The 12884-nt window shown below is 42.6% G+C and overlaps 1 protein-coding gene across 1 annotated transcript in view; it reads right to left on the minus strand.

Annotated features, from left to right (window-relative positions):
* The window catches only part of RAMP3 (receptor activity modifying protein 3), a 103239-nt gene that overhangs the window by 53188 nt on the left and 37167 nt on the right, over positions 1 to 12884 (minus strand). Inside the window, 1 exon segment of the mRNA XM_074945265.1 lies at positions 9641 to 9773. Within this exon segment, the coding sequence (XP_074801366.1) occupies positions 9641 to 9773 (133 nt within the window).

The following is a 12884-nucleotide window of genomic DNA, read 5'->3' on the forward strand; positions in this document are numbered from 1 at the left end:
GGCAGCCAGTACATAAACCACAAGGGGTACTTTTCAATGGTGCTGCAAGCACTAGTGGATCACAAGGGACATTTCACTGACATCAACGTGGGATGGCCAGGAAAGGTGCATGACGCTCGCATCTTCAGGAACTCTGGTCTGTTTGAACAGCTGCAGGAGGGAACTTACTTCCCAGACCAGAAAATTACCATTGGGGATGTTGAAATGTCTATAGTTACCCTTGGGGACCCAGCCTATCCCTTAATGCCCTGGTTCATGAAGCCATACACAGGCACCCTGGACAGTAGTCAGGAGCAGTTCAACTATAGGCTGAGCAAGTGCAGAATGGTGGTAGAATGTGCATATAGATGTTTAAAAGCTCACTGGCACAGTTTACTGACTTGGTTAGACCTCAGCAAAACCAATATTCCCATTGTTATTACTGCTTGCTGTGTGCTCCACAATATCTGTGAAAGTAAGGGGGAGACGTTTATGGCGGGGTGGGAGGTTGAGGCAAATCTTCTGGCCGCTGGTTAAACGCAGCCAGACACCAGGGCGGTTAGAAGAGCACAGAAGGGGGCGCTGCGCATCAGAGAAGCTTTGAAAACCAGTTTCATGACTGGCCAGGCTACAGTGTGAAAGTTCTGTTTGTTTCTCCTTGATGAAAACCTGCCCCCTTGGTTGATTCTACTTCCCTGTAAGCCAACTGACCTCCCACCTTCGATCACCGCTTTCAGAGGCAATAAAATCATTATTGTTTCAAAATCATTCATTCTTTATTAATTCATCACACAAATAGGGGGGAAACTCGCAAGGTAGCCCAGGAGGGGTGGGTGAGGAGGGAAGCATTGGGTGGGGTGGTGGATGAGGGGAGGAGGGAAGGACAAGGCCACACTACATTTCAAAACTTATTGAATGCCAGCCTTCTGTTGCTTGGGCAACCCTCTGGGGTGGAGTGGCTGGGTGCCTGTAGCCTCCCAACCCTGCATTCTTGGGTGTCTGGGTGAGGAGGATATGGAACTTGGGGAGGAAGGCAGGCGGTTATACAGGGGCTGCATCAGCAGTCTGTGCTCTTCCTGCCTTTCCTGCAGCTCCACCAGACACCTGAGCATGTCAGTTTGCTCCCCCATTAGGCTCAGCATTGCATCCTGCCTCCTCTCAGCGTGCTCCTTCCTCCTCTCATTGCGTTCATTTAACGCTTTCCTGGACTCTGCCATTTTTTGCCTCCATGCATTCTGCTGAGCTCTTTCAGTGCGGGAGTACTGCATGAGCTCTGAGAACATGTCATTGTGAGTGCCCTTTTTTTGCCTTCTAATCTGCGCTAGCCTCTGGGACGAAGATGATAGGAGAAGCATAGAAACGTTTGCAGCTGCGGGAGGAAAAAAGGGAGAGTAGTATTTAAAAAGATACATTTTAGAGAACAAAGGGAAGACTATTTCACACTGAATCAAGCGATTCACATTACATAGCACATGTGCTTCCCCCACCCACCCACCCACCCCCGACACCACCACCACCACCACCACCACCACCACCACCACCACCGCGTGGTTAGTATCAGGGAAGATCCCCCTCAGCCAAACGCGAACAGCTCAGCATGAATGGGCCTCCCCGCACCGCGTGGCAAAGGCTTTTAGAGTACCTCCAGGAGAGCTTCATGGAGATGTCCCTGGAGGATTTCCGCTCCATCCCCAGACATGTTAACAGTCTTTTCCAGTAGCTATACTGGCCGCAAATGCCTCCCAAGTCTTCAGGGCAAATTAATCATTTAACACACTTGCTTTTAAACCCTGTATTATATTTACAAAGGTACACTCACCAAAGGTGCCTTCTCCGGCTTCATGGTCCGGGACCCGCCTTGGGAGGGTTGGGAGGGTATTGGCTCCAGAGTGATGAAAATTCCTGGCTGTCAGGAAGAAGGGATTCTCCGCTTGCCTGCTATGCGCTATCCTTAACCTCCTCCTCCTCATCATCTTCCTCATCCATAAAATCCTCATCCCTGTTGAGTGAGACTCCCCGCTTGCAGGAGTCCACGGACAGGGATGGGATAGTGGTAGGGGCCCCCCCTAGAATTGCATTCAGCTCATCAAAGAAGCGGCATGTCTGGGGCTCCGACCCAGAGCGACCATTTGCATCCTTTGTATTTTGGTAGGCTTGCCTCAGCTCCTTAACTTTCACGCGGCACTGCTGTGTGTCCCTGTTGTAGCCTCTGTCCATCATGCCCTTGGAGATTTTGGCAAATATATTGGCATTTCGTCTTTTGGAATAGAGTTCTGCCTGCATGGATTTTTCTCCCCATACAGCAATCAGATCCAGTACCTCCCATTCAGTCCATGCTGGAGCTCTTTTGCGATTCTGGGACTCCATGGTCACCTATGCTGATCAGCTCGCCACGCTGGCCAAACAGGAAATGAAATTCAGAAGTTCCCAGCGCTTTTCCTGTCTACCTGGCCAGTGCATCTGAGTTGAGAATGCTGTCCAGAGCGGTCACAATGGAGCACTCTGGGATAGCTCCCAGAGGCCAATCCCGTCAAATTGCGTCCACACTACCCCAAATTCGACCCAGCGAGGTAGAATTTAGCACTAACCCCCTTGCCGTTGGGGAGTACAGAAATCGATTTTAAGAGCCCTTTAAGTCAACAAAACAGGCTTGATCGTGTGGACGGGTGCAAGGTTAAATTGACCTAATGCTGCTAAATTCGACCCTAAACTCGTAGTGTAGACCAGGGCTTTGATAATTCATGGCAAAGTTTTAAAAGTTATATTAAGATATATAACCTTATACTAAAGATACATATTTCCCTGTTGATACTGTAAAACCACATCTCTAGAATATGGTCTATATATATATATTAGGTACTGGTTAGTTTTTAATGAATTTATGCCTTCAATTGAGACTCTAAGAGTGTCAGCTATATAAAAATATCTATAGTTAAATATCATGTGTCTTCCAAAGTATATTTATAACAGAAAACAAAAATAATTAACAGACTTAAAACAAGCCCAGGTGGACATGCTCAGATCCCTGATGGCTTCAGTTCCATCTTGCCCTCCCCCCACCTATATTATCTAATGTAGTCTAAATGTCTCTAAATACAAATATATTTTAAGTCAAATATTACCCTGTAAATACCAATGGGTATTCTAGAATATGTAGAATACATTCCTACCTCCAGAAAAATTTATGTGTACATACACAGATGTATATGCATATACATATTTACAGACTCATCACATGTACATTTACAATTGATTTTGTACATCAAATATAAATTAGTACAAAATCTAAATAGGAAAAATACAGTATAAATATCATATTCATAATATGTCCAATGCCCTCCACAAATTGAATATCTAGTTCTATTTTAGGTTAGGAGCATTGAGCATTGAGTGTTCTAAGGGACTTGTGGTCACCATAACACAATCCATCAGTGAAGAGATTCTTTCTAGCACTGCAAGTTGTGATGATTAGTACGGCTAATACTTCAAATCAGTAGATGGTGCTACAAACCCCAGCTTTGTGTTAAACTGTTACTCTATGTATTGCAATGCTATGCAGTTGTTGTTATTGCTCAGTTTCAAAGGAGATCAACAGAAGAGTTCAGACTAGCTGGTTATCTGCTAGGAGTTAAAAGGTTATATAAGTGACAGTTACCATATCTACAAGGATACATAGGAAAACAAACTGATTATTAAACTTGTCAAGGTGTGTTTTTTATGATAAAACCATTCTGCTATTTTTGGTCAAATCTGTCTCAGTCTTCGAAGCATCTGTCAAGCAAGTTGTATATTTAAAGCCAGTTGACAATAATGTTTTTCTTTCTTTCTAAGACAAAGTCAGATTGGAGGTTAAAAGTAAAGCTTACTGTAAGTGAAGCAGCCAAATATTAGAGGTTAACAGAAGACTTAGGATCATAATTAAGATAAAGCAAATTAAAGCCACTCTAATCTGCTTTGTGACATTTTGGACAAACAGTAAATGTAATAATTGCTATGTCACCTTGTCACAACACTGTGCATAACTATGTACCATGAAGACACAAAATTACTTCACAAGCCAACAAAGGTGGGCCAAAATCAGAACCCCAGATACAAACACCCTCAAACTTTTGATAGGGATCCAAATTTTGCAAGCTCGGGGCCATTCTTACCAGCAAAGGTTTGTTGTTATGGAATGTGCAATACAGCAATTGCTCTACTCTTTTCAACATGCCTACAAAAAAAGAGTCTCCTCTGACATTCGATTTACATTAGTTTCATTCCATTGATTGCTGTGCCATGACTCATTTTTACCATTAGAGCGGAGATCTGAAATCAGGCTTCACTATATATTGCAGGCTTAGCAGCAAAACATTTGAGCTAAAAGAGACCATCACCAAAAATGACATTTCTTCACACGTTTATCCTATGTATCTTCACTCCAAATAAAAAATTGACTATCATAACTTTCTCATTATCCAAGGCTTTTCTGTCTGATGAGCTAGAGAGGGGACAACATTTAATTTATAGCTTACCCAATTTTTTCAGAGGGTATGAAAAAAATGGTGTTTTTTTCATACCCTATGAAGTGAGGTCAAAGCATCGTGTAATTCCTCTGACTACAGGTTAAATTGCTAAAGCTGACACTGAATTTGCTTTAAGGAGAGTATTCAGTCTTCACCAGAAATTGCCAATAAATATTTTATCCATCCAATACGTTTTTAAAGAGTTTTTCCCCTTTGTCTTTCTGTTGCTCATATTTGAAATTCTTTCTTAGAAAGTTTTTTTACAGTATAATTCCTCCCTGCATATTGTATCATTTTACATTGGAAAAGATTGATACTTTTCTCCCACTGTGTTGTATATTCAGGTAAAATGAATATAGCTGTTCAGCAAGGATGGCTTGTCAGACAAAATTAATCTTTGTACACAAACATAATTGATCTGATATTGGAAAGATTTATGATGTGATAGGAGAAGAGGTTTTCTATGGCAATTAAACACCCACTGCCTACTGAAAGTTAATGAGAATTGGAAGCCTGAGTCTCCTTGGTGCCTTCTAAAATCTCTCTCAGAAATATTTTAACAGCTCTAGCAAAGTCAGCAAAGGACGCCTGTTGATCCTGCATAAACAGTGCCAGATTCTGATCCCTTTACTCATGTTGAATAGTATTTAGTTCTGCAAGTAGTCCCATTAATTTAAGATATTAGTCAACATGAGGTTATCAGAATCTGATTCAAAGTAGTTTATTTTCCCCAGCGGACCATAACATAGTTATAATGCAGATCATACCCTTGGGGGGAGGGGCAGAATGACAGTGTCTCTTTAAAGATGAAAAAATGACCTGTCTGAGTTAAAATGTTAAATTATTGCTCCACGGCTTATTTTAAATTCCTTTTTACAAAAATATGTCAGGATCTTGATTCCAACACTATGTTTTTTGCATTCGTACATTTCTCCCACGGGGGTGTCAATGAGATTGCTACCCATGTACGGAGAGGAAAATGTTAGAGAAGGAAATAGATCCATCAAGTGCATGAATTCACCCTTAATTTGTTGCTTTTTGTAGTATGCCAAGTATACCCTTATGATAAAATGGGTATTACTGCAAAGTGCTAAACATCTCTGCAATATCTCAGTTCAGAAGAGACCTTAATTAGAAATTGTGCAATTAAGATATAAATCAAAACAGATACTTCCTTGCAAAAGTGCATTAGCTATATTAATGGCAATGCTTAACCTCCAGAACTTGAAGTTTTATGCTCAAAGTTGCAAAACACACTAATCCGTAACAATGATACCCATACTGTGATCGCGGCAAACTAAGCTAACTTCTCATTATAGTGATGGGAACAAGAAAAGACCAAGATCTCCAATGTGTCAGACTGCCCAGTATCATATCTTTTCAACACTTGTCCATATGACAGAATCTGAATCTCAAGGACATACCCAAGGTTACACCATAAAGGTACATTCTCCCAAACTTGCCTTGGAAGGAGACAAGGATTCCTCTGTGTATTTAAGATACTTTTCTTCCTGCCTATTTAATGGGGGAAGGACAACTAAATTAAAATCACAGTTTCTTCTATTGCCTTACAAGCAACTTATTGCCCTCTGCCTCTCCACTGAAAAGACTTGCTATTTCACAGCTTCCACAGGTTTGGCTTCCTCAGGCAAAAGAGCACTTAAAGAGTTTCACATCCTCAACATTTTTCAGAATAAATGCCAACTCAGTGGAATGCTTATTCCTTTATTTTTCTCTTCCTTTTTCCTATTTTTAAATCTTTCAGATGAGCAGAAAATATAGTGCAGCCATCCAACTGTGCAGTTGTCACAGAATGAAAGCTTATTTTTAGTCTGGGCACACAGCATTTAGTTTTATACTCATAGTATAAAAAGCTGAGAGTTGGAAGGGGGTGGAGAGAGCGTAGGGAAGTCAAACAACAAGTCATCAGAACTCACCAGGCTCTCAGCTCCTCCATGCAAGCATGTCTACTGCCTAGTCCTAGAGAAGAAAGCTATCCAGATCCATCATTTTCAAGTGTCAACATAGTTTAGGGATAATTGGACATCCAGTTGGCAATGCTGGTCACACTGCTAACATGTATCAAATGCAGCCCTCCAAATACAACACGTATGGGCCTCTGGGGTTAGAGAAACAAGTTTCTTCATTAAGTGAGAAACCCAGCCCTCGCCTCCATCGCTACCAAGGTCCCACAACAGCAAAACCAGTGAGAGATTCTGCTGCACTGAGGGGAAAGGAGGAGGCGGCTCTGGACTAAGTGAATGGTACAGGGGGTGTGCATCCCCCTTGCATACCATATAGCCCAGTTTAGAGTGACGCCCTACTTCGCCCTAGGAGAATGTGTGGGTAGGACATACATAGACGGGAGGAGTGGCGCCAGAAACTCTGCTTCTTTGTTGATTCCTCTTGCTGCTGAAAAGGGATCACATAGGGCTGTGCAGGCTACTCCAGGTACTAGATGGGAGTAGGCTCCATGGAGCCCTTTTGCAGTCATTCCACAGCCTGGAGCAAGTCGATTCCTCCTCCTGCTCCATCCACTTCCCACACATGTCCCCAGTGCCTAGTCCAACTATATGGATTTGGTCTTAGGACAGGAGAGCAACTACATTAGAAAAAACTGGTTGGGGCCAGCAGTGGAATGCATTAATTTTACACGCTTCTGGGACATAAACAAGAGCATAAGAAGTTGAGTGGGAGAAGCATGTTCCCTCTTACCCCTCCCCCCCCCCCCGCAGTGATTTCACCCATGCCCTAAGAGTTGAAGGAATGTCTGTATTTTAAAAAGTGATCTTTAGAATGACCCTGTGCGTGCAAAGCCAAGGACTAACAGAAGATGGTATCTAGGTGATTAATATGCTGCCAGCAGGGCCGGCTCCAGGCACCAGCTTTCCAAGCAGGTGCTTAGGGCGGCACTGGGAATGGGGCGGCAGTCCATGTCCCGCAACGGCAATTCAGCGGCAACTGCTTGAGGCGGCAAAATTGGTAGAGCTGCCCCTGGCTGCCAGATCACATGACATTTTAACTCGCTTTGAGGTTTCAGTGTGGGTCAGGATACAAATGCCCGGGAAGCCCCAAAGTGTCACTTGGCAAGCTGCTGCAGTAGGGCACAGAAGACAAGCTGCATTTCATCAGATAGCTTATCTACTGGTGACCAGAGAGGCAGGGGAAAGAACCATGCTGGTCTCTCCAAGCCCCACAGATGACTTGTCATAGGGCGGGGGAGTGAATCAGAGACCATTTGAGAAAAGAATATGCTGCCATAAGTGGCCAGAAAGCCAGAGTACGGGGAAATTTAAATTGGTCTCAGAGCTGGGGGAAAATGTTCATTCCTGTTTAATTCTTACTTTGCTGGAACTAGTTCACCTGAATCTGATTTTCAGAGGTGCTGAACCCCGACAGCTCCCATCCATTTCAACTGGCTTTGTGGATAGCTGGCCCTTCTGAAAACCATAGAATCATAGAATATCAGGGTTGGAAGGGACCTCAGGAGGTCATCTAGTCCAACCCCCTGCTCAAAGCAGGACCAATCCCCAACTAAATCATCCCAGCCAGGGCTTTGTCAAGACTGACCTTACAAAGTTCTAAGGAAGGAGATTCAACCACCTCCCTAGGTAATGCATTCCAGTGTTTCACCACCCTCCTAGTGAAAAAGTTTTTCCTAATATCCAGCCTAAACCTCCCCAGCTGCAACTTGAGACCATCACTCCTTGTTATGTCATCTGCTACCACTGAGAACAGTCTAGATCCATCCTCTTTGGAACCCCCTTTCAGGTAGTTGAAAGCAGCTATCAAATCCCCCCTCATTCTTCTCTTCCGCAGACTAAACAATCCCAGTTCCCTCAGCCTCTCCTCATAAGTCATGTGTTCCAGACCCCTATTAATTTTTGTTGCCCTCCGCTGGACTCTTTCCAATTTTTCCACATCCTTCTTGTAGTGTGGGGCCCAAAACTGGACCATGTTCAACATTACACGAACACACCTCCTTCCAAAGGACATCACCCCCTGTGTCTCAGGCACAGTGATGGGTCACACTGGGTGGAGACACCAGGCATAGGAAAACAAACCCAGGACCCAACAGGGGAGAAGCCACGCCCAGCAGCAGGCACCAGGAAGAAGGCTTGAGCCCCACCTTGGGGCAGGGGCTACACAAACAAATGACAGCATGAAATATTGCTGTCAATAAAGAGAATGAAGTAGCTGTATTTGAAAATATACCTTGCATTAGTAACTTAATGAGAAAACTATGGATTTAGAGAACATTTGCCTTAAATGTGTTGAACTCTGGATTCACTATAGATACAGTAAGACAGTTGACGTATGTTAAATGAATATCAACAACAAGCAGCCTATTGATTAACCTCTATTAATATATTTTAGAGTAGGTGCTCTTCAAGTCAGAGACTGTGCCTCATTTTACCTTTGTGTGGCTTTAAGCCATCTTCGCACACTCACAACCCTCACCACATAGCTGGTGCGGGCTACATTTCCATACACACACACACACCCCATGAACAGGGAGAAACTATAAGGTAGATTGTAAATCTGTGTCCAGTCAGTTTCCTGGGCTGCTCCTGGGGCAGGGTAGCCAAAGTTTAGCCCTATGCAATAGAGAATCAAGTACATGGGTTTCAGTGTTAGAAACTTTATCTGGAACATAAGTAATTTATAAATATTAAAGATGTGGTACATCTGCTTTCAGCAGGTACTAGATAATGTATCCATTAAGTGCTGAATATAAATCTCAGATAACCAGAAGGAGTGGTGTGAGGTAGATTGAAGCAGATGAGAATGGTAATGGAGCTGCCAGTTTATGTAGCCACTCTTCATACTTCTTTGTTGCTGCAATAAAAAAGAGCCAAATCCAGCAGTTTTTACTCAGGCAGAACTCCAATTAACTTCAAAGTGTCATTAATATTTTCTTTTGACTTCAGTACAAGTTTTGCCTCCATACTCCCATCAAATTTTGCAGGATTTGGCCCCAGATTTGTGAGTTTGAATCCAACAAAATAAACAAACTGGTGTCCAAATTGATTCTAGTGGGGAATCACCACATCCTTGGTAGTTATAGAGATGTTCCTGACCCTTGATGCAATTGACTTTTTGAAAGGTTGACACCCTTAAGTGATAAATAATAAAGACAAAAGCATGAAACTTACGTGATAAATTCCGTTAGGTTGCACCATTTTTTAGAGTCCACTTTCTTCATCATCTCTTCAAAGGATTTTCCGCATCTGGGCAACTTTTCTAACATGAGCGATTCATTGCAGACGATCACTTTTTGACGTGCACCTAGAACAAGTCAGATAGTATTTTAAATCCCAAGACACTGAAGATAGTAGGAACATGAATGTGGAATTATTTTCTGCACAGCTCTTTGCACTTACAAGGTATCACCCCTTCTACTCAAGCACCTCAGAGGACTTTACAGGCATTGATGAATTTAACGTCACATACCACCACTTTGAGTTATTTATTCCATTTTGTAAATGAGGAAAATGGGCACAAAGAAATTTAGGACCAAATTCAGATCTGGTGTAAGATGTTGTAGTTCCCATTGAAGTCGATGGGAATTGGGAACCACTTATACTACAACTGAATTTAGAGCATTATGAATTGCCTCAGGTCACATAAAAAGTCTGTGCTAGAACCAGGAATAGAATCCAGGTGTTCTGGCTAAAAGTCCTATGCTGTATCCAAAAAAAATCCTTCTTAGTTTATTTATAATGCAATAGATATTACAGTTAAAATAGAAAATGTTTTTATATGTCAAGCCTTTAAAACTCTAGATATGTCAAACTATTTTATTAAGGAATAGATTAGAACTACAGTGACTGGCAGACAAAGACAGCAGGGACGATGCTCATGTTAATTCACAAAACCCAAAGAATTAGAAACTTTTTTTACTGAGAGGAAGAATTTTGTCTATGACACTTGGATTTGTGTCTTGGAAAAGTGAGAGCTGCAGTTTCCAGCTGCTGCTAGAGATGGACAGTAAAGCCACATCTGGAAATACAACAACTTTAAATAGTGCAATACACTCCCTTCCCCACCCACTTGTGTAGAATCGTTGGAATAATTAAATACAAAAAGTAATAAATAATAACTAAGTGCAGTAACATCACTGAATGTGAGCCTAAATCCTGGTGTGGGATTTGAACTCATGTATGTCCTTCTGGGCTAGAGGTAGCCAACTGAACCACGTTACCATATATTGCCTCATTTTTAGGAGCCCAGCATCGAGGGAACTATCCTGTTGCATTTACAATCGTATAGTATTTCTAAGCCTTATTAGTGAAGACAAAATGGAGTGATTGACCACACAGATTTGTTTTGGGTCAGAGTATAGATTAGGAAAGCATTTGGCAAGCTTTAACACATTAAACTAACTGTTTTGCTGTAGCTATAAAATAATATTTTTAATACCAGGAATGTTTGCACATCTCATCTACAAAGGACTTTAAAATCAATTGTCACCAATAAAAGACTGGGTAGAAGCAGATCTAGGGTGGGGTAGAAGACTCTTCTCTTCATGGGACTGGCTTAGAGGGATTGGCTAGCAGTAGTTGGCACTGGTGTTATAAGCACATAGCCATGCAGAAAAGAAAATAGTTAACCTGGGCTTACACTTTTGGCTAGTTCTAAAACACCTTTGGGCTGGCACTGTTTAGGACTGTGATCTGTAAATAGGCTATTACCTATGAGAGCACTTCCACCCTGTAGAATCTCAGGAGTTCGAAATGCCAAGGCCTTCAGAGCATTAGACAAGTCTCTGACTGAAGACAGGGGTTTACTAGCTGTCAAGGTCCCAGGAGGCCTAGAAGGCAGGTTGGCTGGGGCTACCCAGTAAGAGCCAAGGCCGACAGTTCTGCAGGAGCATGGAATCAGACAGAGAGAGCCCTATGCGACTGGCAAGTGGACGCAGGTAGGACTTGTGTAACAAGACCCAGTTTATTTGTATGAAAGAAGCCCAAGGAAAGGGCTGGCCAGTTGTTGGAGGAAAGTCAGAAGTCACAGTCCTGAGAAGAGACTGTGTTGTCCTACTTACACCACAGAAAAGAGGATTTCTATTTGGATCTGATCTGTAGATCAGGAAGTGGAAGACTTTCACACTTGTGCCTTTTTCCTTCTGCAGCCAGAAAAAGGAGAACTATTATTTGGACCCAGTTTACATCACAGGAAAGGGAGGAAACCTTTGCTTTCTCTTTATTATTGAGTTACATTTCAGGAATAGGCTCCTGTCAGTGCTAGGAAGAACTTGCCACCTTGCTCCAGAGAGATGCATTGTCTATTATTTCAGAGAACCTGCAGTCCTGCTTTCCTCTGTGGAAAAACTCTTTACTGCTACTTAACCAGGAGCTTCTTTAAAGTTGCCACTAGTTTGGATTTTTCATCTCTCTTTCACCTACAAGTTATTTCAGTTAACATTTGCTATAACAACAGCAAATGTTAACAATCTGGGCCTGTCACTAAGGATGTTTTACCACCAAGTCCAGGTGCTTTTTCAATTAAAAAAAACAACCCTGTATTACAGTCTTAGATGCTGTGTCAGATAGGAACATTACTAAATGAGAATGGCATGGGTATTGGAGTCTGCAGTTGTTGGGACTTTGATCATGGATCCGTCTGTAACAGAATGCATATAGCTTAGAGTCAGGTAAACAGATTGATTTCAGCTAAGATGGGGCTGAACTTAATTACAAAAAGGAATATCTTCACTGAGAATGCAAAGTACATTTGTGTAACCCACTGGTGTGTGTTACGCCATACCACGGCATAGATGATAGGTGTTTCTTACAGTGACAGCTAGAGATATTGGTTCTTTAGCTCAGGTTGTAGCAGCTCATCTTTTTAGCTCTGGAGGTTCCTTGTTCAGTCCCAAGTGTCTCAGCCAAGATGGTAGCGTTACATTTTCTCACAGCACTGCATTGCTTTCCAAGCACTTTAAAACAGCAAAAGCACTGTAGTTCCTATCCTACTTCTTTCACCACCTTCAGTTATCAAAGAAAGATTGCTGAGGCTAAGGGTATGTCTACACTACGAAATTAGGTCGAATTTATAGAAGTCTTTTTAGAAATCGTTTTTATATAGTCGATTGTGTGTGTCCCCACACAAAATACTCTCAGTGCATTAACTCGGTGGAGTGCTTTCACAGTACCGAGGCTAGCGTTGACTTCCGCAGCGTTGCACTGTGGATAGCTATCCTACAGTTCCCGCAGTCTCCGCCGCCCATTGGAATTCTGGGTTGAGATCCCAATGCCTAGTGAGGCAAAAAACATTGTTGCGGGTGGTTCTGGGTACATGGCATCAGGCCCCCCATCCCTCTCTCCCTCTGTGAAAGCAACGGCAGACAATCATTTTGCGCCTTTTTTTCCTGGGTTACCTGTGCAGATACCATACCAC

Source organism: Natator depressus, chromosome 2 (genome assembly GCF_965152275.1).
Source record: "Natator depressus isolate rNatDep1 chromosome 2, rNatDep2.hap1, whole genome shotgun sequence".
NCBI classification, from domain to species: Eukaryota; Metazoa; Chordata; order Testudines; family Cheloniidae; genus Natator; species Natator depressus.